The 25392-nt window shown below is 44.4% G+C and overlaps 1 protein-coding gene and 1 long non-coding RNA gene across 2 annotated transcripts; one reads left to right on the forward strand and one right to left on the reverse strand.

Moving 5' to 3' along the window:
• TAGAP (T cell activation RhoGTPase activating protein) lies at positions 1-10776 on the forward strand. Its single transcript, XM_005291542.5, has 10 exons — positions 1-132; positions 607-691; positions 795-848; positions 1544-1610; positions 2943-3112; positions 4292-4453; positions 4975-5084; positions 5840-6035; positions 6783-6900; positions 8238-10776. Exons 2-10 carry the CDS (start codon positions 665-667, stop codon positions 9530-9532), a joined length of 2199 nt encoding a protein of 732 aa, XP_005291599.2. The 5' UTR covers positions 1-132; positions 607-664; the 3' UTR covers positions 9533-10776.
• Positions 36-24995, reverse strand: LOC135977634 (uncharacterized). The gene is made up of 3 exons (XR_010595069.1): positions 24949-24995; positions 17980-18010; positions 36-5420 (listed from the first exon to the last, which is right to left on the reverse strand). It is a non-coding gene; the product is annotated as an uncharacterized LOC135977634 (long non-coding RNA).
• Positions 24996-25392: the final 397 nt, after the last annotated feature.

Below are 25392 nucleotides of genomic sequence, written 5' to 3' on the forward strand. Positions count from 1 at the left end.
CGTGGGAGTAGAACTGTTTAGTCTCCTTCTGTCTCTGCAGAGGATTAGTAGCAGCAGAGAGAGTCATGCTGTTTCTCCTTTTCTCTATAGTTCGCTCGAGGTAAAAGAACTCTGGCTGGATAGCATCCTCTGGTAAGCCCTGTTCTGCCTATGAAATGAAGGTACCCAATGAATATTAAAGTTAGTGTAATACTACAAATTTAGACTGCAGAAATTATGTGCTGGGGGAGGCGGTCACCCATTGCCATTGTGGCTGTTGTGCGTAGCTGATTGAGCGAGTTTAGTGTCGGATTTGAAAATTAGCACTGATGTAAGATTAGAGTTTTGTTATATGGTCTAGCTTTCAGCATTTATTATCTACTCCTTGCATGTAGTGAAAGTGAAAAGCTCTTTTTTAAAGGAAGGCATATCTAGGGTAGTTGTACTAAATGCATTACAGATACAATTTCAACTTCCATAATAATGTTTTAGTTTGCTAAGGAGAGAGAGATTGACTTATTTCAAAATATATATTAAAGGATATTTTGGCTTACAGTGGAGGCACAAAAGAATGGTTAAACTTTATGGTGGGTAATCGTTATTTCTTTGTCCATTCATTCTGAACAGGCAAACAAAAGAAACCAAGGGAACCAGAATCACTAAAGTTCCATCAACTAAATTCCTAATGAAGGTGTTAAGCAGCTGCAATGCTGTAAGTGTGTTTAATGAGTCAAAGGATCTACTTTACAAAACATTAATTTTTACAAATAATGTTGGAATAGTTTCTCACATTTTGTATTTGTTTTCTTTCTTAGCCAAAACCGCTAAATGCCAGCAATATGGAGACTTTGATTGAGTGCCAGTCAGAGGTAAACAATCTCTAACTCCATCCAATTCCTATTGTATGTTCATGTGCGATGCCCTGGCAAACTTGGGGCCAGATCCTCAGCTGGTTAAATCAGCATCATTCTGCTGAAGTCAGTGGAGTTTGCTGATTTACACCAGCTGAGGATCCAGACCTTGTTGTGTGTTTAATTTGTGCCTTGTTTAGATAGTACATCTAAAGAGCAAATATGCAGCAGTGATGATATTTAAAGTTAGTTTAAGCAAGATTTAAAAAGAGATTGGATATTTTGAAGGATATCAAGAATATCCAGTCATAATAGTTAATGAAAATATTTTGGAATGTTTCAGGATTTAAGCAGATTTCTAATTATTAGAGATCAGAATAAGATCTACCGGTATGTGGAAGGCAGATTATCCCACATCTGCCTACTGCAGGGATCTTACATCTTCCCCTGAAACATCTGGTGCTAGCCACTGTCAGGCTTGGGTATGACCCAGTCTGGCAATTCCGATGTTCCTAATAGCAACTTAAACATTAGGACTGGATAGTTTTATATACAGAGCTTACATTTAATTGCTAGACTTAATAATTAATTCTGTGATGCTACATTTTTCCATTTTGTATATGAAACATATCACAGGATTTTGAGATACAGATGTGGTTGGCTGTTGTTTTTTTATCTTTGTCTGCTTCATAACTGATTAACATTTATTTTAGGGCGATATCAAGAAATGCCACTTGTTGGTGTCGTGTGACAGTGAAGATGGGCTTTGCCATCTGATTGGTGAGTTTTGAAAAAAAAACTTTCCTCTTACATAAGTATTGAAAGCTGGTATTTCTGCAAAACTGAAGTTGATATATATATATATATGTATATATATTACTGGAAGCAGGAAAACAGAGTTTGATGTTAATTGATATTATGTGTGTTAATATCACATTATGTGACATTGTTATTATTTTAAACCCTTAATTATCAGGACTTTAGTGAGCCACAGGTGCAGGTCCTGCTAACCTCTAGCACACATAGCAAATTTTCCATTTCATTTTGGAGTTGGGATATTCAACTTCTGCAAAGAAGGCAACTTGTTTAGAAAACACTCCCATTTATGCTTTATGGGAAAAACATAAGCTTCAACACACTGTAATCTTCAAGTTCCCAACATGCCACCATGTTTAAGATCCAGGTTCAAATCCAACCATGGGAGACTTAGGAACCTCAAACAGCAGAAGGCTAGGAGTGTTGATGATATCCTCCAGGCATGTGTGCTCTGTTCTAGGGCATCCCCTTGTGGCTGGCTAGAACAAAACTTTAAAGTCTTAAAGCAGGTGTTGACCCACTGAGTCACTGCATTTGAGTTTCTGAAGCATAAAAAGAGGGCATTGAAACGGAGATAGACACAGAATTCATGCCCATTTGGACCTACCTACTACCCAGACTAGTTGCCACAAGAATTGAGATCCCATGGCATATATCCATAGCTTGCATCCAGTGGGCCAGCGACAAAACACATATGTAGATGGCCAGAGCCACCCACACCCAAACAGAAAAAAGTCCATATCTACTAAAGAAAAAAGGGCCAGTGAGTGATCTATGAGAAGCGTGGAGCACTGGTATCCACAAGATGCAAGATATGAAAGGATGTGCTTGTAATCAATGCTTTGCAAGGTGCTGAAAAGAAAGAAAGAAAAGAAAGAAAGAGCCCCCACTTCCATGAACCCACTAATAGGGACAAATAGCAGGGTCAAATAATGTAGTGAAAGAAAATTCATAATACTGCAAACTGCAGATCCGCTACTGTTGAATCAACCACAAAAGCAGTTCTTGGGCTGCGTACGTTCCTGCTGTAAGTCTAATGCTAAGAGGAAAGAGTGAGGACGACATAGAAACAGGAAAGGTGCTGTCTTTATAGGGATGGTCAGAGTGTTACAGTTTAAGGACTTGTTTCCTTAGTAACAGTTCAGCGGTCTTTCAGTTTAGCTTTGCTCTGTTTAGCTTAGCATCCTTATTTTAATGTGTATTGTGGATATTATTTCCTCTGTCACAGAGCATACCCACAGTAGTTTTCTCACACTCACTTTCCTTTCATTTTTGTTTTGCTTTTGCTTGTAATAGACGGTAATAAGAAAAGAAAGAAGGTGATATCATGGCCCTTCGCGCTGCGATGGAACTCTTCAATATCAGAGTCCTCGGGACATTTAGAATCTGATCTGAAGACTTCTCTGTTTGATCAGCCTCTGTCAATTGTCTGTGGTGAAGATGACACACTCCCCAAACCCATCCAGGTAAGCAAACAGCTAGTAGTAGTCATTTAGTACTTTTTATGTCTAATGAGGGGCAGTATGTCCAAGTGAGTAGGGCACTAGACTAGCATTCAAGAGACCTCAGCTCTGCTTCTGGGTCTGCTGATGACGTTAGGCATGTCACTTCAGCTCTCTCCTCAGTTTCCACATCTGTTAAACAAGGCTAATGATAGCCTTAATTTGTAAGGTGTTTTGAGACCTACCAATGAAAATCTCTGTATAAGAGCTTGGTATTAATATTCATGTGCAAATAATAGTGCTACTAAGCAAGACGGGGATTTTCCTCTGTTCTAGAATAACCCAATCCCTCAACTCCCATTGTCTTCAATGAGAATTACACACATGAGGATTACAGACTAAGGGACTATACAAAAAACTGCATAGATTAGACCATCATAAGTCAGTAGAAAAGCAGCAGCTGAAAAGCTGTGAAGTTCAGGGTGAGGGAGAGGCTTGGCTTGATTCACTATAGAAAAAGGAGGTAGTCGCAGAGTTCAGATGCTAATCCAAAGTTTGAGGGTATTCAGATATGGGGGGTTGGGTTCAGCCCCTCTAGCTTGTGTTAGAAATGTGGTCCACTGGCAAGGGCACTGATCTGGGAGTCAGGAAAAGTGAGTTACCTTCTTGATCAGGTCATAGGCATGTTTGATCTTGGGAGGAAGTCACTTTACCTTTAAAACATTTCAGAAGCATAAAGACATTATGAATGACATATTTCCCTGACAAAAGCACTCAGCTTTTGGGCAAACAACTTCTGGCCCACACAAATGCCTCCTCAACAAAGGAAGCATGGGTCGAGGCCACTTGTCAAGGGTACGATAAGCTTAGAACTGGACTTGGCCCACATTCAAGCAATGGATTTTTTTTTTCCCCAAAATGAGTTTCACTAGACATTCAATATGGGAGCGGGGACAAAAACATGAGTGCCCAATTTATCTCCTGCTGGAAATCAGGAGTAATTCCACTGAAGTTGATGTAAAGTTAAAGTGAGAGAAAAGTCAAGCCCTTAAAGTGTAATTTATTGCAAATCAACACTAGATGGTATCCCACTTTAAGTCAGTGCGGCTCCCAGTTAAACATGCTTATACCTTTAATAACACAGTTATGCTCCATATGGCCTTCCTTACCATTCTTCCATTCCTCTGTGTGTGTTTCCTATAGGATATCCTTACTACACTGTACTTTAAAGGACCTTTCACTGAAGGAATATTCAGAAAAGCTGCCAATGAAAAAGCACGCAAGGAGTTGAAGGAAGAACTGAACTCAGGAGGAAAGGTTGACTTGGAAAGCAAACCCGTGCATCTGTTAGCAGTGGTCTTTAAGGTAAATGCACCTGACCCCTAGCTGTGAGAGTAAATTTCTAACAGGAATGGGCAAATTAGTAACTAGAACAGATCCTAACTTGGAACCAAAATTAAAACCAAAGTGAAGCTAGACTAAACTTTTTAAGCTTCAGAAAAAGTTGATAACCTTTTTCATTTCTTATTTTATTTTTCTCCCACTGACTTCCAGTTCTTATGTGACCTTGGACAAGTCACTTCATAGCCTCAGTTTCCCCCTCTGTAAAATGGGGATAACTATATTTTATCTTTCTTTGTGAAGCACTTCATGCTGTTCTGTATATATTCATACAACGTACATAAATGGTTGTGTGTATATATATATATATATATATATATATATATATATATATATATATATACCTCATATACCACATAGCTAAAATTGATTAGCATTGTGCTGAGTCAGTCATGGTAATAATCAAAAGGCAAGAAATGTCTTTATGTTCATTTCATGGTAAATGGTATTATCCAAATGCTAAACCAAAGGTCTCTTCATTGCAGGATTTCCTACGAAATATCCCAAATAAGCTACTCTCGTCTGAACTTTATGACGAGTGGATGACAGTGATGGAGAAGCAGAGCAATCCTGACAGAATTGAAGGATTGAAAGAGTAAGTTTTGCAATCAGTCCCATTGATATGGAGAATCCAAATCCAGTGACCTGTCTGGAAACATTTCCACTCATGTCATTTGTAGAAAGTTGGTGCAACTCCTCCAGTGGTTAATTTTGGAGTGAAAACGGTGCAGAACAGCATTTCTCTAGTAACAATACTATCCTAATGTATGTGAGATAGATTTAAAAAACATAAGACCTCCAGAATAATGAACAAACAGGCTTGCAATGTTTTGATGATTAATGCTGTACATCAACAGTGGACAGTCAATTGGGGCCTCATCCAAAGCTCATTGAAGTCAATGGAAAAACTTCCATTGGTTTGAACCTGGTCCTGGGAAAACAAAAAATGTCATTCTTGTGGGGGGAAAAAACAGAAAAATATAAATTATAAATAACAGCTGACTTATATGAAATCACTGTAAAGCTACATAACATGATTTTAGATGTGTTAAGGATCAATATTATTGAACCTCTCCAGTGATATTTCTAGATTGCATATCATTTATTAACATTGTTTGTTAATTTATTTTAAAAGTATTCTAACGCTTGCTTGTCGGTCAAGACGTTATGGTTAGCCACACAGTCAGCTGCTGTTGGGGATTTTTGAATGATAGTTTTGTAAAATAGTTACAAAAATCATTTTCCTCTTTTTAGAGGAAGTGTCGTGTATGGGAGCTAAACTGAAACTTGTTCCCATAAAGAAGAGGTCATTGTCACCTACTTAATTTTGCATTTTTTCATGTTTCTTAGGGTTGCAGACAAATTACCAAGACCAAATCTCCTCTTGCTCAAGCATTTGGTCTTTGTGCTTCACCATCTCAGCAAAACCTCTGAGGTCAACCGGATGGATTCTAGCAATCTTGCTATCTGCATTGGGCCAAACCTGCTGACTCCAAAGCACGCTGAAACCTTACCACTCGAAGTCCAGAAACAGATAAATGACAAGGTTAGTTTGGCTTCCTCCCTCTGCTCCCCTAAACAGACCCTTACCATTACTATTTGCCTTCAGAAGCTAAGTGAGGCACCACTACCAACCATCTCTGGGTCAACCCTTCACTGGTCTATTCAGAAACAGGTCATCAAGTCTCCATGTCTCATCATCTACATTGTACAAACAACGAGTTAGCCTAGAGTACACGCTACTCATATTTCCAGCTCCTGAATACAAATGTACTAAACACATATATATCAATAAAATATACAGTGCGTGTGTATATCTATATATCTAGGTATACACACACACATAACTCTCAATTGAAGAATACTGTAAGTCTTCTGAACAGATCCACATATCCATAGGTCCAGGACTCCTGTTCCAAGGTGGCCCATTATGTAGCATGAGGCTAACATTTTCACAGGATCCATCCATTCCTGCAAGCCCTTCATCATTCAGCATGGTTCTGTTCAAAGATACCTTGCTGTCTGATACATGGAACTCTTTATAAAGGAGTGGCTTAACCTAATGTTGTAGCAGCTACCCAGCTGCTGCAGTATTATATGCAAAAGTACTGTACCGTATTATGAAAGATTATTATATACTATAAACTATGTTCTTTGTACCCCTTTGGTTAAAATAAATTCGTTAACATAGATCTTAAACTGCAAAATAAGAACAAAACCAGTGCCAGTTATGAAACTGCCAGTTCAAATGCTTAGTTTAACACACACAAAAATACTTATTTTATTTTCACAGGTTAAGACATTAGTGGAATTCCTCATTGATAACTACTTTGAAGTATTTGGGGAGGATATATCTTTGCTCTTCAGTCCATCGGCTGATGATTCACTGGAACACACCGACAGCTCCACAGGTACTATGATGTGTTGATGTATTTTACATATTGGGTGTATTGGACCCACTCCACATTTGGATAAATAATATCCCTGTATATATTTATGCATGGTATCTGGTCTATCAAGTTATTGAAGCACGTTTATCTTAAAATGTATTAAAATTTTACTGAAAGTACAGAGGTTTTCTGGGTGCCAGACACAAACTGACAATGTTATTTTATTGGAGCATGCTCTACATGCTAAAGAAGTCACTTAAAATGACAATATCCCACAAGGCTAGACTCATTCCCATGCCAAGCATCAGCTGCTCATACAGTTTATAAAATCATAATATTCATAGCCTCTCATAGGACTCTATGCTGCAAGGTGCTGAGTGCCCTCAGCTCCCATTGAAGTCAGTAGGAATTGAGGGCACTCAGCACCTCACGGTGTTGAGTCCATAATGATCATTAAATGTCCTCTTAGTGGAACTTCATGAGGTCCAAATGTCACCTTCTGTGTACGTGTAGCTGCCAATGGAGTCACATCCAAGGGCTGAAAGTTGTACATAATGGGCCAGATTGTTCCTGCCCCTGGGCAGGAATGTAAGAGGGAATAAGGACCTTTTCCCACTATGAATCCTTTGACAGGTGCCAAGCACAATCCCAAATCTGTGTGCTCCCTGAGTGCAGGGACCTTAGGTCTCATTATTGGCAGCTCTAGAAACCCTCAAGGAGGGGATGGTTCCATAACCATGTCCCAACATCTTGCAGAGGTGCTGGCCCAGTGTTGGGAGAGTATATGCTGTCCCTTTACAAAGGCAGTCAGAGCAGCTGCCCTACGCCAGCCCCTACCCTAAACTAAGTTAAAACCGCAGTTCAACCCCATGTATTTTAAGGAGACCCACTATCCTTTTTGATATAAATGGTTAAGAAGATTGTTCCTAAAAAGAACTATGAACATTGAAACAAATGTGCCCGATTGGGAAGCTATAGAATACAGTGGTTGCTCATAGCTGTTTTTTCTTTTCTACTTGTTTTCTTCGATCCCCATTCGTAAAATTGTTTACCTTCCTTTCTCCTTCTTTAGCCCTCCTAAAAATATTATGCTACAGTTAGTTGGGTATAAACCTGAATTTAGTGAATTTGTCAGATAAGAACTCATGAGGTGTTCGACTGAACTACATGGGTCAGATTCTCAATTGATATAAATTGCTGTAGTTCCACTGAAGTCAGTTTACATCAGCTGAGGATCTGGCACCATAACTATGAATAAATGGAGATCAGCACATCAATAATGGTTATTTTCAAGTAGTTTTTCAGGTTATTTTCAAGCTTGGCACGTAATGTACTGACAATTTCTTCCTCTCCCACAGAACTGTTATCTCCCACTCAGCAAAATGACTCTGCCTACGACAGCACTGATCCCGAGGCTGAATGCAGCTCCAGCATTTCTCAAATCAAGCAGCTCCAGAAGGCCAAAGGGAAAACCAATAGCCTGAGAAGTAGAGACCCACGATGCCAAAAACCACAGGACCTCCCCCCCCTTGCCTCTTCACTAACCGTTTTTAAAAACTCCATAAGCACACTGGATAGGAGATTCTCTGAGCCAGACATGTCCTTGCAGGACTGCCTTGACGGCAAGATAAGGAGCCAGAAGCTAACCAAAAGTGAGGATAACTTCACCATCCAGCAGGAACAGCTGAGGTTGCAAGGTCAAGAACTGGAAAAGCACCTGCCAGGGGAATTTTTTCCTGGAGGTCACTATAGGACTAAAAAGCCACTAAACCTAAGTGTGAAAACCAACTTGCCATCAGAATTATCAAGTGGCTCATTACCCAAAACATCCTCCAACTGTTCCTTGGATAGCTCCTTATCCAATTCTGACTGCTCTGTCTTTACCAGCTCACCATTAGTTTCTCCTTCCAGTCCCAAGAGAAACTTCGTAACCAGACCCCAGTCCTTTTCCACCAAGACTGCTGATGAAAGTGATACACCCATCAGAGAGTTCAAAAAGCACTCCATGTCATTTTCTTTTGCAACCCGCAAGAAAGTGCTAACAAAAACTCAAAGTTGGGAGCCTGGAAAAGCTATGGGCTTTCAAAGAAACAGCTTCAAGAAGGACTCAAAGAAAGAAAATCAGTTTTCAGGTAGAATAGTCCAGGAACACTGTACCAACAATGGCAAACCATTATCTGTGGTATATCAATCAAGGTCTCGTTTCAGGTCAGCTGATGAGGTATTTAGAGAAGTGGACCAGAAAAATCCTGGCAAACCACCATCGTATGAAGAGGCTACTAAAAACTGCCTGGCTGCTAAGGTCCCTTCATACAGTACCTTAACAATTCAGAATATGAGAGCAACTGTGTCAAATCAAGACTCTTTGCTTCCTCATCCATGTCTCAGCAATAGAGAGGTTACAACAGATACGTATCAGAAGGATCTACCCTTTGACAGACTTTTTGTGGTAAATGATTCTCAGGTACAAACTGAAACCATTGACATTGGAATAAATTCCCGTGCAAGTTTACCTGTAACCCCTCGAGTTTATCGTCTCAGGTCTATGTCTGAGTCCTATCAAAAGAACAAACAAGAGTATCTGACACGACGATGCAGTCAGCCAGTCTTTGAGGTTGACCAGCTCAAATATGCTAAGGAATCCTATGTTTAAATAGACTGTCCATTCTCAACACAATGTACAAATAGTTGTCTTGCAAAATATCGTCCACAACATTTTACTTTAAAAGGACCAAGATTAAGCTAGCTTGGCGTGAACACTTCTTTTGCATAAAGCTTTTCTGAAACTGGGTGTCAGCCTAATGTATCATGTTTTTCCAGCATTGGGTGTGTGTGGTGCATTATAATGTAAAAAAGTGTATATACTGCACATAATATATTACACTGAAAGAAAATAGTAGAAATGTTAGAGCTGTGTGATAGAGTGTTGTGTTTCTATCCTTCAGAGGTCACTTTCAGGGCTGGGAGGGCCAAAACTTATCCCACCTGCCTTTTCTCCTATATATGTATGAAGGCTTTGTGTAATTTGCTATATGTTTTTTCCCCTCTAACATAATACATTGCTGATTTTTTTTTAATTTAAAAAATGGGTCAGCAATCCCTCAGTCCCAGAATTTGAGACATTAGAGATGGAAAATAACTGTTTCATCATCTAGTCCAGTCCCACCCTCTCCTACTGCAGGATTGCGCCTCACAACATACTTTTCTAGAGCTCTGTCTGGTTTTAAATGGCTGAAGCAATGTTTCCACCACTTACCTTGGGATACTACTTCACACTCTAATAAACCTTACTCTTATGAAGCTACTCCTACTATTCAAGCTAAATTTCCTTTCTCTTGATTTTTATCTCATCACTCCTAGTTATACTCATTGTTGCCCTCCTAAACAATCCCTCTCCCTCCTTGGTGGTTAGGAGTGCAACCTTACAACAACTAATCGGCATTATTATGTAGTCAATCATGATCTCCAATCAAAATCAGGGACCTATTTTATAAGGCATGTACATAAACATTGTAAGAGACAGTCCCTGCCCTGAAGAGTTTATAGTCTAAATAGACAGGGCACACAGAGGTGGGAGAAAGGAAGTATTGCTACCCCATTTTACAGAGTACATGAACAAGAAAAATCCTGCAAGTAAACATTTCACACTCAAGCTTCCAACAGCTCTTTAAAACCTACAGTGAGGAACATTTTAGTTATAAAAAATACTTGACAGTGTCTTTTAATCTTATAAGAATAAAAATGACTGGAAGTGTAATGTGTTTTCACATGTAGTAACTCACATGTTAATAGCACTTATCTCCAGTTTATGGTTCAATGTCTTGAACCAGGACTGAGGAGACTTTTTGGTTTTTCCTCCAGTGTAATTTCACTACAATAAAGCACTTTTTTTCTGCACGTCTAATTGTTATGATATTTTATTCATGGTCTCTTTCTTTTTACAAACATTCACACACTGTCTGCATAATGTGACATACCCAGGTAACAGGATATCAACTAATTGCTAATTATTGATTAGCATTACTACTACAGCTTTCAGAAATTGAGAGCTGAGTCTGGCACTCAGAATATCTCTCCAAGCAACCAGGTTATGTTGGCACAAAGCAGCATTAGTTCTGGGTGCGGATGGGGGAGTTGCAAGGGGCTGATGCTGTGGGAAAGGTTGGTAACAGTTGTCAGAATGTTGGTGCAGGCAGGGAGATGGCAGCCTGCTGAGGCAGCCGCTTTCCAGAGAATTTGCCTCCAGCAAAGCTCTCCAGAGTTGTCAGATCTTACGGTTTTACCACAAGTCCTGTAAACTTGGTGTTTTACTTGAAGCCCCAGCTCCTGAACACAAGTGGATATGTAGAACCTCAGCTTTCATTTTTAAAAACTTAAGACTCTAGTCCTAATAGTTGCAGAGGTTCCCTGCTCTCTGTTCCAGTGCCCAGACCCACTCCAGCCTGGGGCAGCCATTCCTGGGCTGAAACATTCTCAGTCACTCTGTGGAGATGGCACACGTGTGGTTCAGTCACAGCAGAAGCTGTGAGAGATTTGGGAATACTCAGTGTGGGCAGAACCCTGAGATTTTAGCTGCTAATCTGCACTGATCATGTGTAAACTGCAATTTTTCAAAGGCTCATAACAGCTAAATTGGGCAGATTTTCACAGGAACACCTAAAGGCACATCCCCCCATATACAAGTCACTCCCTGCCAAAGTTCAAGTCACCATAATTTTTTAAAATGGACAAAAATTGTATTTTCCCTAGTCTTGGTTTCAGAAATGACTGAACTGTTTTGGCTGACATTTTCTGGAAAACTTCAGCCTGAGACAGCCACACAGCATGGAAAACTTCATCCCAAATGGTTAAAGTTAGGCAAAGTTAGAAGCAACTGAAAACAGTGTTTTATAATGAGAAATATTGGGCAACCTTAATAACAGGTGGTGCGACCAGCCCCACCTTAATATATAGATTAGATAAAGATATGCTCACACTTCTACAAGGGCTATATAAATGTTTTTTCAAACTCAGATAAAGGAATGTTCAAGCCAAAATTTGTCTTGGCCAATTGGCTTGTTTTCTGTCCACATACACTGAGATGAGAACCATTCAACCCAAAATCGCTTGGTCCAGAGCTCATAGTCAGTCATTCCCACCATACCCAAACTAATGGGAGCTGGCAGAGGGGGAGAAAATACATACATGTATCTCCCACGCAGGAGTGCCGCCAGCTTTTTTGCCGCCCTAGGCAGCGGAAGGTCCCACCCCTGAAATGCCGCCCCCGACAGGGGCGGCGGAAGGTCCCGCCCCCGAAATACTGACGTCAACCAGGGCGGCCGAAGATCCAGCCGCCACGGTCACCGTACCCCAAATGTTAGTGCCCTAGGCGACCACCTAGGTCGCCTAATGAGTTGCACCGGCCCTGCTCCCACACAGCATCTCCCTATCATGGAAGGGAGAAAAAGCAGAATATTCATGAAGTCCAATAACAATCTAACTGAGGCCTGGAGCCTACCTAGAAAGCACTGTGTTCTCCCCATCCTGCAGCTCACTAGTGATCATTTAGTCTGATCCCCTCAGGCTATTTAACTTCTACAAAATAATTCCTAGAGCATATATTTTAGAAAAGCAACTAATCTTGATTTTAATATATCTACATGCGGAACAAATATTTAATAATGGCTCTTCAATCTAGCAGAGAAAAGTATAACACAATCCAATGGTTAATTATTCTCACTGTCAATAATCTACTCTTTCTTTCCAGTCTGAATTTGTCTAGCTTCAACTTCCAGCCACTGGATCTTGTCATACCTTTCTCTGCCAGACTGAAAACCCATTACTAATTATTTGTTCCCCACGTAGACATTTATAGACTGTAATTACATCACCCCTTAACGTTCTCTTTGTTAAATTAAATAGATTGAGCTCTTTGAGTCTATCAACGTAAGGCATGTTTTCTAATCTTATAATCATTCTCATGGCTCTTGTCTGAACCGCCTCCAATTTATCAACATCCTTCTTGAATTGTTGGCACTAGAACTGGACACAGTATTCCAGCAGCAGTCACACCAGTGCCAAATACAGAGGTAAAATAACCTCCCAATCCTATTCGAGGTTCCCCTGTTTATGCATCCAGGATTGCATTCGTTCTTTTGGCCACAGCATGACATTGGGAGCTAATGTTCAGCTGATTACCGACCACAATCCCCAAATCTTTTTCAGTCACTGCTTCCCAGGATTGAGTCCTCCGTCTTTTAAGTACGACCTATATTTTTTGTTCCAAATGCATACATTAACATTTAGCCATATTAAAATGCATATTGTTTGCTTGTGCCCAGTTTACCAACCAATCTAAATCGCTCTGAATCTGTGATCTGTCCTCTTTATTATTTACCACTAACCAAATTTTAGTGTCATCTGCAAACTTTATCAATGGTAATTTTATGTTTTCTTTCGGGTCATTAATAAAAATGTTAAATAGCATAGGACCAAGAACCAAGAACTGATCGCTGCAGGACCCCACTAGAAATACACCTGCTTGATGATGATTTCCCTTTTACAATTACATTTTGAGACCTATCAGTTGGCACAAATTCAACGAGTTAAAAACTGGGTATGTTAATTTTATATGATTCTAATTTTTAATCACAATATCATGTGGTACCAAGTACAGGCAGACCATGCATCCAAATGGAGCTCCTTGACTTCAACAGGACTTCATGAAGCTGAAAGGGTCCACCCATGTGTAAGGGGACTGTTGCCCCCTTACTAACATTCAGTGGGGGTGTTTTGGTTGGCTAGCTCCCAGCACTAAAAGGGGAAGCGTCAATGGGAAATCAGGAGCCTGAGACTGACAGTCCCCAGGAACAATGGCGAGAGGCCAATGCTCCAGATCAGCCTGATTGACAGGGCGGGCAGGCTAATCAGCATGACAGGAGGCCAGGGTGGGTCCCGTCCTCCATGTGAGTTGGAATTGCCTGGGTCAGACTGAGTGGGGCCGAGCTAAGGAGAAAGCAGGGGCCCAAGCTGAGCTGGAGAGCAGAACCGTGCCAGATCCAGAGGGGCCAGAGGCGCAGCCACAGAGCCAGAGACGCAGCCCAGGGAGAGCAGATCCTGTGCTGGGAGCAGAGCTGCAGCCACAGAGCCAGGTGTGGTGAGCAAGTGGGGCCAGCCAAGGGGGGACCTTGGGCAAACGGCCCAGCGCAGAAAGACACCCCTAGCCAAGGGCCCTTGCAGGCCAGACCGGGAGGGGGACCTTAACCTGACGGGGGGCTGACGCTGGGAAGAAGGGTCCCACACCATTGCAAGTGTCCAACCCACAGCATACCTGCAGCACAGCCAGGGTCTGAGAAGGAAATCTGGGACCTACAAGGAACAGACTGCCCTGATGTCCAGAGACACTGTTTGTGATGTTCCCCTGCCACAGAGCGGGGTGATGTGTTTTCCTTTAACCTCTCCCATTTTTCCTTATTCTTTTCTTTAGATTAATTGTTAATTAAACAACTTGTATTTGCTTTAAATTGTATGAAATAATCAGTGGGTCAGGGAGGTGCCCAGTGCAGAGAGGGTACCCCGGAGTGGGGACACCCTAGCCCCTGTCCTAGGTGACCACAGCAGGGTTGGGGGTTGAGCCCCCCAGGAATCCTGGGCCCAGCCTTGTTGGGGTTACGAGGACTCTGCCAGACAGGAGAGTGGAAGGGGAGCCCTCAAGGGCAGGGAGGCCTCTGGGTAAAGGGAGTGGGAGCGAGGACTCAGATCCTTTTGCTAGCCCACTTCACCGAGGCAGTGCAGAAGCCAGGAAAGTTCCCCACAATAGCGGGACCATTCCCCCGCTTACACATGCACAGCTGTTTGAAAGATCAAGGCATATGCTACAGTGGTGTGTGCTATAGACAACCTTACAATAAATAAAGATTAGTCTGAAATCACAAGCCATTTTTTTCTTCAGCCTCACCAAAGCAATGTCATCTTCTTGTCCCATGCTCTTTGGGACCTTTCCTGTTATGTTTTTCTCTTCTCTGAGGCAAGGCATTGCCAGCTAAGTTCCCTCTAAGCTGCATGGCCGCGGTCCCATGCAGGGGCTCAGGGCTGCAGCAGGGAGAGATGCCTGGACCTGCCGCAGCAAGGCGAGTCGCCCCTCCCCACCGGACCGAGCACAGACCTGCCCCGGACTTGCCGCAGCTGGGGAAGAGGAGCCCCTCCCCCGGCCCAGACCCACCAGAGCTGCCAGGAAGAGGAGCCCCTCCTTCTACCCAACCCAGCCCCGCCGTAGCTGCCGTAACAGGGGAGAGGCACCTCTCCCTCAGCTCCAAGCTGCTGCAGCGGGAGAGGGCTGGGGGAGTCCTCTCTCCCCACTGCAGCCCAGGGAAGCCTGCACCCCAAACCCCTCATCCCTGGCCCCACCCCAGAGCCCACACCCCAACCCTCTACCTCAGCCCTGAGCCACCTCCCGCACTCTGAAACCCTCATCCCCACCCCAAAGCCTTCACCCCTAGCCAGAGTTCTCACCCTCTGCACCCAACCCTCTGCCCCAGCCCTGAGCCCCCTCCCGCACTTCAAACCCTTCAGCCTCACCCCCACCACCTGAATTTTGTTATGTGCGCCAATATGAAGTTGATATGTCACATATGACCTCCATATTGGCACACAACAAAATTCATTCCACACATGGACATAAAAAATTAGAGGGAATACTGATTGCCAGCATAATCTAGTACACCACTGCTTGCTAACTGTCCAGTCAGGGTCATGGAGTAGCAGCTCTCTCCCATTCTAGCTCCCCCCTGTTGTCTGGGGAACACACCTACTTCTGGGAAATGGAAGAACCAAACAGATACTGAATTCCTTGGTTTTTTTTTTTTTTTGAAAGATCTAATGCTGTATGTGAATAATTGACTAACGATGATACACTGTTATTATCATGGATATGTCCGATTTTTTGTGTGTACAGAAAACACTTAGCAGCAAACAAATGCATTGAATTCCTTCCACTGTCACAGTGCCATGAGGTGCCCCTAGAAAGTCTTTCATGTTGCTTCACAAGGATTCCAAATAAAGCTCTTAATTCTGAAGGACCCCCCCACCCCCACTTTAGAATCATAACACCATTTTTGGCTTGTCTACATTTGCCCCTTTTTCCTAACATTCCCCATCATGGTTACTACCTGTGCACCTCTCCCAGGAGAAGCAACCGTGGGAGCACTAGTGAAGACCCATCGCCGGCTTTCAACTACTGTGTTGTCTAACTCTGCTCAAAGCACGTGTAAATGATAAAAGGGCGAGATTCTAATACTACATAAGGAACTACTGAACGTAAGGGTAAGATGAGGCCCTGAAACAGAAACCCTTGTATCAGAGGCCTGTTATGAGGCCTAAGGCCTGAACTACAGTAATGGTCAAGACTTTGTTAACATAAAGCAAAGTTAAGCTGTGAGCAAGAGGCAGGCCCTGCTCAGAGTCTGGCAAGGAGAGGGCTGATGTTGCAAAAACACACATACCTAAAAGGTATTGGACTCTAGAGATATAAACAAATACCAGGATGGTACCAGAACACTCCGATACTAGCACATTCCAGACAGATAACAAGGAACATGCTGACCCATCCTAAAGAAAGGGGCAAAAGGGGAATATGATGGACGGGGTTGTTTTGATCGAACCACCATGTACAAGGTGATAGGCAGCACCTTACTACGTAGAGGGGTTGTACCTCAATACGTCAGGAGTGAGGTGTAACTTGTTTGTACCGGTGTATAAGAATGCACCCCTGAGGGGTTGCCTTTGTCTGGCCTAGGGGGCAGTGGTAAATCCTGTCACTGACTGAACCAGTCCATTATCAGGGAGCACATATGTACTAGCAGAACTGTAGGTTTCAGAGTAGCAGCCGTGTTAGTCTGTATCCGCAAAAAGAAGAACAGGAGTACTTGTGGCACCTTAGAGACTAACAAATTTATTAGAGCATAAGCTTTCGTGGACTACAGCCCACTTCTTCCGAAAAGCTTATGCTCTAATAAATTTGTTAGACTCCGATAAGGTACGAGTGGGCTGTAGTCCACGAAAGCTTATGCTCTAATAAATTTGTTAGTCTCTAAGGTGCCACAAGTACTCCTGTTCTTCTTTTAGCAGAACTGTAGACATCTGATCCAGGGAGCTAGACTGTGTTTTGTTTGGCAATAAACCTAGCCGGGTGCCTTCGTACCTTATCGGAGTCTGTGGTCATTGGGGCTTCTCTTGGGGTCTGCTGTGCCAGCTATCTGCACATAGCCGGGGCAGCAGGAACACACGCACGCAGCCGACTCTTATCAACATTGGACAGAGCAGAGCACCACCACATTGAGGCTGTCTGACAACATTACTACTATCCAAGTACTACTACCCAAGTTTTATTCATGCCTGATCCCCTCTGACCCTGACAACACTGACAAATAAGTTTCTTATTTTGATAAATTTACCTTGCTTTGAAGATTGATTCTCTTGGATTTTGTCACTATCCAATTAATTTTGAGAAGTAAGCTTGCAAGTTTTTTACTTTACAGGATATAACATATGTTACAAAAGAACTCTACATCCTGCACTGACAAAGATCACTAGAGTTTTAAACAGGCTAGTATAGGAGACACTAACATCTTGCCAGCTCAACAAGGACTCTCTCTGGGTAGATCTACACTGCAGCTGAAAACCCACAGCTGGCTCATGCCAGCTGACTCAGGCTCACAGGGGCTTGGGCTAAGAGGCTGTTTAATTGTGGTGTCAATGTCGAGGCTCAGGCTGCAGCCTGAGCTTTGGGATCCTCCCATCTCACAGGGTGCCAGAGCCTGGGCTGCAGCCCGAGCCCACATGTCTACACAGCAATTAAACAGCCCCTTAGCACAAGCCCAGGCCAGCTGGGGGGTTTTAATTGCAGTGTAGACATACCCTCTGTGATAGGATCAGAGTACTTCATAGGCTAATATGCACGCCATCGAGCTGCGGACTAACATGAAGCCAAGTACTTTCTCAAGATTTTTTTTTTTAAAGTGAGATTGGGGTCTCCATAAAATGTTGATTGGAAAGGAGTCTGAGAAACTAAGTTTTCCTCTAGTCCTAGACACAAATTTACCAAAAGTGCAAAGCTGTACTTACCCAAGGTTCCAGCTTAGACTCATGTGTACTTCTGAAATTTGAAAAAGGCAAAGCCAAAATTACTAAGTGCACCTATTTACATACACAAAACAGTTCCATACAGTATGCTTGCTGCACAGGGTCCTCTCCTAACCTAAGGCATCAAATACCAATATAAAGAAGTACAACATAAAACAAAAAAGATCTTAAACCCCAAAGGAAAACCCCTGTCTGAGTTATTTTTAGACAGACACCAGGAGTTGCTGTTCTGTCTCCAATCTGTTCTGCTTTTTGCTGCCTGACCTCTATATCACAGCTGTGCTGCAACTGTTTGATTGCACACCAGTACATGTTCACACCACTCCCATGGGCTGCAGATCACAATTTTAGGCAGCCTTCCACTGCACCTGAGCAGAGCTCTCGACTCAGAGAAGGAAACTATTGTCCTGTTGACTACTATGCAGGCCAGCCACAAATAAGCCCAATACAAGTCTAGACACATAAACTAGGCACCTGAGTGGAGTAGCAGGACCTACAAGAAAGGTTAAACATGAAGACAATTACATACTGGCCTCCAATGGCCTATTAGTGAGTCACAGAGCTGCATTCTGAGGGCCTACCAGAACGCACAAGGACAAATAAGAATAATTTCTTTCCACCTTGGGGAACCAAAGATGGGAAATGCTACAGAGATTTGGGACAAAAGGGGAACGGAAAGTAGCACACTCACATCTTATATACAGATGAAGGCTTGAGTGGAATGAAGTAGAAAAATTCCCTGAACTGCAGAGGATTTAAAACTGAAACAAAGGATCCTGGGGAAAAGAAAAGGGAATTCCTACTCTCCTTTTCTAGGAGCTCCAATCTCAAGCATTCCCTGGAGAAAAACATGACTACATGAGGGTTGTCAGGCATCTTATAATTCTATCAACTGGATTTCTCTTGAGAACCTCCTTTCCACAGGATCCCCAGAAAAAAAAAAAAGCCACCTACATCAAACTAACAGACACACAAAACCAACACACAAAAGAAATTTGAGTAGATCACACTGCCAAAGCCTCCGAAGCAAAAATACTATTTTCATAGTCTCTCCTCTCCAATAAATCCCTTAATCCATTCCCTCTAATGGAAAGAAAATTAGAGACAGAAAAAATGAAAAACTGTGATTCAATATAATTCAACATTTTTATTCAATATAAAGCACATTGCCAAGTAATATGCACTCTAATCATTCCACCTCTCTACTAATGCTGCAAAATGGATTCTGTTAATAGAACTACTTCCCCTCTGCTTTCACCTCATGTGGTCACTTAGACCTGGGCAAAGTGCGTGGCAAATGCTATCACTCTGTTCCAGAAGTATTTTTGCACTCCCTTTGCAAGTGACTACATGAGGTGCAAGGAAGTGGAGAAAGCAACTCTCAGGTCAGGGCGTACTACAGCAGAGCCAGTCTGCAGGCAATCTAAGGAACACATCTGGCCTGCAGTAGGCTGTCTGATTGGTTAGCAGAATTAGCAGACTGGCTCTTAAACCCAGCAGCAGTTCAATGGCAGCTCAAAGCATCTGACCATGGCTGTGATTTTTCTTGTGCCTGTTTACCCCTAGCCTTTGGTTCTAACCCTTGGCTCTGATTCCTAATTACCAACTCCTCTGCTAACCACTAGGCCTGACTCCTGCTCCAACCAATGGGAATAATCACCCATGTCCTTGTCACTCACACAGTGACTCATTTAGATATTCTGTCCTCACAAGTGTTTCAAACCTATAAATCACAAAGTCCAGGTGCAAATCACATGCAACCAGGGCCAGTGCTACCATTTAGGCAAACTAGGCAGTCGCCTAGGGTGCCAAGATTTGGGGGTGCCAAAAAGCGGTGCCCCCAATTTTTTTACAGCGTTCCTACGCCCCCTCCCCAAGCGCATGGTCGCTGCTCCACTTTCCCGCCTTCCAGGCTTGCGGCGCCAATCAGCTGTTTGGCACCGCAAGCCTGGGAGGGGAGGAGAATTAGAGCGGGGGTGGCATGCTCAGGGAGGAGGCAGAGCAGAGGTGAGGAACTGCTGCACGGCTCCCCGGGGCGGGGGGGAGCTGACGTGGGGGGGCGCCTCAGGGTGGGGAGCTGCCGCAGGGCTGGGTGGGAGGGGAGGCACAAGGTGGAAGTTTCGCCTAGGGCGTGAAACTTCCTTGCACCAGCCCTGCATGCAACTATTACACATAGTGTCTCCATTAATGTTTGTTAGTAACAGTAACTCCTAATTCTATTGTATAAATCTCCAGCAGAGCTAATTTTGACTAAAAGGAAACAGGAAACCCACAGTACTCTCTGGTTTCTCAGAATTTTGTTCAGTCAGTGTTTATCTCTTCTGTCATCAGAACAACGTATGACTACTCTCTAGCAGAACTTGTTAAAGCCTAGAATTCAGGAGGGGTGATTACAGTTTAAATAATAACAATAATCTATTTGGTTTACAGACTCTATCATGTGAAAGTCAGGATAATCCTCCTTGTGCATTCCTCTCTCATCCACACACACCCAGTTTAAACTCTCCCTGGATTTGTCCTCTGGTTAGACTACTGGATAGATGTGCCTCCTGGGGACTCTGAAATAGAAATTATCTAATTATCTTTGGGGTTTTTTCTATAGAGCTTATACCTATGCTTCACTGCTGTTTAAAATTAACCTTTCTCAGTTGCTATGGTAAGTGTTCTGATTCACATTTCCTGTTCACTTTGGGTGCAGCCAGTTCTAGATTCTTTATGCTCTTCCACAAAGGAGAGAGAAGGCCACTTTCTAGGTACATGTGACAAATAATAACTAAAATTACAAGTGTGTACCAGGGGTGCTGGAACAATTTGTAGAGGGGGGATGCTGAGAGCCACTGAACCAAGCTGTAAACCCTGTATCTACTGGAAACCACTTCAAGCCAGGAGGTGCAGCAGCACGCCCCGCATCTCGCGTTCCAGCACCTATGGTGTGTACAGCTGAACAAATGGTTCAGGCAAAAATCCAAAGCCAGGTTTGTCTTTTGATCTATGTTTCACAGGCTAGATAATGACATGAGACAACTCCATACTTATTAAAGAAAAACAGCTGTTTATTCAATCAGCAATCCATGATCCTCCCTCCAGGTTCCATGATTACTATGATCAAAACTCAAACATACTCAGTTCAATAGATGTCTTCTTGCAAATATTGCAATATTTTGCTGCACTGTATATTCCCACGCTGAGGCCTCTAAGACCTTATGCATATGGTCTAGGGAACAGGAGAGAGCCACCACCTTCCTGTGTGTAGTGCAGCATAGTTCCATGCTGTAGGACTGCAGAAGGGTGGTCTTGTGGTTAAGGTTCTGGATAGTACTAAGGCTACAGGAGTTCAATTCCTGCCTCAGCCATAGACTTTCTGTGTGATCTTGGGCATATTATTTACTTTCTCTATCCCTTGGTACCTCATCTCTAAAATGAAGATTATATTCCTCTGACTTCCAAAGGACTTGTAAAGATAAATTCATTCGAAACTTGTTTACAGTGACAGGAGTCATGTAAACTGATATTCAGATCTCATTCCCAGCCTACAGACAGAGGGATAAGCAAGGCTGATGCTCTACAAATTTATCCCTAGATAATGCAGGTGAATAGTGACTATATATGCCTGAGGGCATTCTTTGCCAAAAAATAAAAAATTCTGTACATTTTAAAATTCTGCAAGTTTTATTTGTCAATAAATAAATGCAGAGGCTCTGGCATGCCATTGGGGAGCACAGGCCACTGGCTGCACAGAGGTGGGAGATCACCCTGCAACGCCCCCACCCCCTGGGACACTGACTCAGCAGTGAGGCTGCACCCCACCCTGACACAGCACAAGGCCTGGACCTGTCCCAGCAACACGTTGGGGCCCTGCCTCTCTGCACCAGGCACACCAGGTGTGGGGCAGGCAGGATCAACCAGGCAGGATCCAAGTGTGGAGAGGCTCCATGTGGGGGGATCGAGGTGTGGGGTGAGAGGGTTCTGTGTTGGGCAATCTGGGTGCAGGCAGCTCAGTGGGGAGTCTATGTGTGGGGGGGATCTGGATGCACCGAGGCTCGTTGGGGGGAGATTCCAGGTGCAGAGGCAATGGGATTCTGCAGGGGCTTCCAGGTGAAGGTGGTTGGGGCTCAGTGGAGTGGTCTGGGTGTAGGGGTCTCAGCGAGGGAGTCTGGGTGCTGAAGGAGTAGGGCTTGGTGGGGGTCTGGGTGCAGCAAGTTGGGGGTCAGTGGCATGGGGGTCTGTATGTGGGGGCTCAGGGTGGTGCAGGGGGTGGGACTCATCAGGGTGGGGGTTTGAGTGCAGGGAACTCAGTGGGGGGTGATCTGGGTTCAGGGGTAAGGGTCCAGAGGCAGGAGCTCTGGGTGCAAGGGTTGGGTATGGAGGGCTAGGGGGTTCTAGATGTACAGGTGAGACTTGGAGGGGGTGTCTGGGTATGGCAGGTCCAGATGCACCACGGTTGAGTGGCTGGGGGAGCAGCTCCCCATACAGTAACCCCCTCCCTCCGCAGCTGAGGAGCGATGGGGTCAGGAAGCAAGGGAGGATACTGAGCTTCCTGCAGCTGGGGGAGGTTTCTGGGGTGGGTCTGACACAGCCCCAGCTACTCCTTGCAGGGAAAGAGGAAATCCCATCCTCTCCTGCCTCCAGCCCAGCCGGGACTAGCAGCTGATCCCAGCTCAGAGTAGGAGCCACTGGCTAGGGTGTCCCCAGCCCTGCGGTGATTTACCTCTCTGCCGGCTGATCCAGGTGCCTGAAATGATGTACCTGCGCTTCTAGGGAGTGGTGCGTGACTGCTCTTGCAGCTTCCCTTTGCTTCCCTGTCAGAAAGTCATTTTTCTGTGGGAAGCAAAGAAATCTTCGGGGGAAATGAATTCTGCACACACCCAGTGGCACACAATTCCACTGCATCTATAGTTTCTCCTGGGGGGGGAACCAGGAGTAACTATAGATGCAGTGGAATTGAAAGGAGGAAAAAAGGTAGCTGGAATACAAATTTAAGGCTTCCTTAATGGCAGAAGAAAACTGAGAGTGTTTCAGTGGGGAAATGAAAATGTCCTTCTTGTTGGGGTTGAGAAGAGGGTGGACAGGGAGATTCAGTGCCATTTGCACTTTAAAGATCAGGGACCAAACTGAGACCTAGTACCAAGCAATGCCGTACTCTTTTTTCCCCACTGTTTTCCGAAACATACACACACCATTCCTCACCCTTCTGCATTCTAGATCAGGCTGTTTCTTATTTCCCCTCACTGCCTGGGTACCAGCAAGAGGGTCATTGAGAGCATAAGAAAAACAGTCTCCTTGCTTAGTTCAGGTGCCAGGTACCACAGTGGGGTAAAAGTCCTGCTCAGCTATTACAGCTCCAGGAGAGAGCATGCTCAGTTGCTCTGGAGAGATGGTACATGCACAGTCTGATGACACAGGAGAGAAGAGGGGCTGGTGCATGCTCAGTACAGACAGAATCTTTGGAGAATTCAGTGCCCAAACTCTGACAAGTCTCTACTGAGGATATGCAAACTGTGATTATTTTAAAAAGGCTCATAACTCTGTGTGACAGTTACAGTATCCAATCAGATCTACTAACCAGACACTCAAAGTCCCGTTACTGTGGGCAGAGGAGGCAGGGAGGCACCAGGTCATCACCCATGCCATGCCAGCCCCTACTCCATGAGGGCTGCCTCCTACCTGCATCGGGTGGCTGCAGCTCCCAGCCCCGGCTCCACAAGTCCTTCCCAACCTGGGTGGAGGGGAGGGAGAGGGGGAAAGCAGCAAGTGACAGGGAGACAGGGGAAGGTGAGTGAATGGGGGAAGGGGTGGGGCAGGGGCGGGGCCTCAGGGAAAGGGTGGGGCATGGCCTTCGGGGGAAGAGACAAGACAAGGGTGGGGCTTCAGGGAAGAGGCGGGGCGGGGGAGGTTCTGGCACTCCTACTGGAGTGCATGGTTTTTAAATACAGTAGAAACTCAAAGATACGAACACCAGAGTTATGGACTGACTGGTCAACCAGACACCATGTGAAAGGGAGCGGGACATGCTGTGTGTGTGGGCACACACACCCACCCCTCTGCCCAGAGAGGGACAAGCTTGCAAACGCATACCAGGGCTGAGGAGGGAGCTCAGCTGCTGCTAAAGCCTGGCCTGGATTGTCAGCTGCTGGATCTGGAGCCAGAACTGTGCTTTGCTCAGAGTTACGAACATTTCAGAATTACGGACAACCTCCATTCCTGAGGTGTCCATAACTCTGAGGTTCTACTGTATTTCAAAATTGGCAACCCTAGTAGTCAACTCTCTCAGATTAATAGTACAGTGATCTGGCTTCTGCAACTGGAGCTCTCGCAGGCTGGTTGATGAGCTTCCAGCTTCTTCCCAAATCCCAAAATTGTAATTGATTAATTCTGTGCCCCTGTCAAGGCTGATTCCCCACTCTGGCACTTCGAGTGCAGAAGGTGGGGGCTCGCAAGGACTCTAAAAATTAATACTTGTCACTCCAGGCTTGTATTAAACTCCCAAGGTTACAGCTTTTCTCTGACCTTGGATTGGTAGACGCTGCCACTACCCAAGTGCCAGGGCCGGCTCTGGCTTTTTTGCCGCTCCAGGCAAAAAAGCCTCCAGCCGCCCCCCGCCCCCCGGCAGGGAGTGTGGCAGGGGAGGGCACCTAGCCCTGCCATGGTCCCGCTCTCCCCGGCCGGCCGGAGCGCCGGGGGAGGGCGGCGAGCTCGGCCAGGGTCCCGCTCTCCCCGACCGGCTGGAGCGCTGGGGGAGGGCGGCGAGCCCGGCCGGGACCCCGCTCTCCCCGACCAGCCAGAGCGCCGGGGGAGGGCGGCGAGACCGCCGCCGCTCCGCTCTCCCCGGGTGAGCGCCGCCCCCCTCCAGGTGCCGCCCCAAGCACATGCTTGGAGGGCTGGTGCCTGGAGCCGGCCCTGCCAAGTGCAAAACCTTTGAGAACCCAGGAAGGCACACTTGGGAATTCCTACCTGTGGGGTACCCTCAAGCCATTTCACCCCTCCTTCAGGGAAGAGCTGAAAAAGAAAAAAAAATAGGAAATCAGCTGTTGCCACCAGCTAATTAAACAATATGTGCACAAACCTCTTAAGACACAAAAATCCAATTCTGTTCTTAAAAAAGGTTAATTTTATTAATAAAAAAGGAAGAAAATACATCTGGGAACTTAGGCTTTTGCTAGATTAAAAAAAAACAACTATAAGGATTAAGCATCAAGAATAGCTCTCTTGAGGTCCAGCTTAAAGGTTACAAGCAAAACAAAAGCACCTAGGGTTAGCACAGAGGAATCCACAAGCCATAAAGAAATAAAAGGGATAAACCTAATTGCGTCTTCCTAGACATGTCCTGATCTACTTACATATCTGGGGTTTTAGATCAGTAGTTTCTAGGTATGATATGGATGATTTTTCATACCT

This window comes from Chrysemys picta, unplaced genomic scaffold, assembly GCF_011386835.1.
Source record: "Chrysemys picta bellii isolate R12L10 unplaced genomic scaffold, ASM1138683v2 scaf5, whole genome shotgun sequence".
NCBI lineage: Eukaryota > Metazoa > Chordata > Testudines > Emydidae > Chrysemys > Chrysemys picta.

Excerpts from the sequence above, each read along its gene's own strand:
- TAGAP (XM_005291542.5), top strand. The coding sequence starts at position 665 with ATGAAGGTGTTAAGCAGCTGCAATGCT. Across the intron at positions 5,085-5,839 it reads AGAATTGAAGGATTGAAAGA|GGTTGCAGACAAATTACCAA; the intron begins GTAAGTTTTGCA and ends CATGTTTCTTAG. Across the intron at positions 6,036-6,782 it reads AGAAACAGATAAATGACAAG|GTTAAGACATTAGTGGAATT; the intron begins GTTAGTTTGGCT and ends TTATTTTCACAG.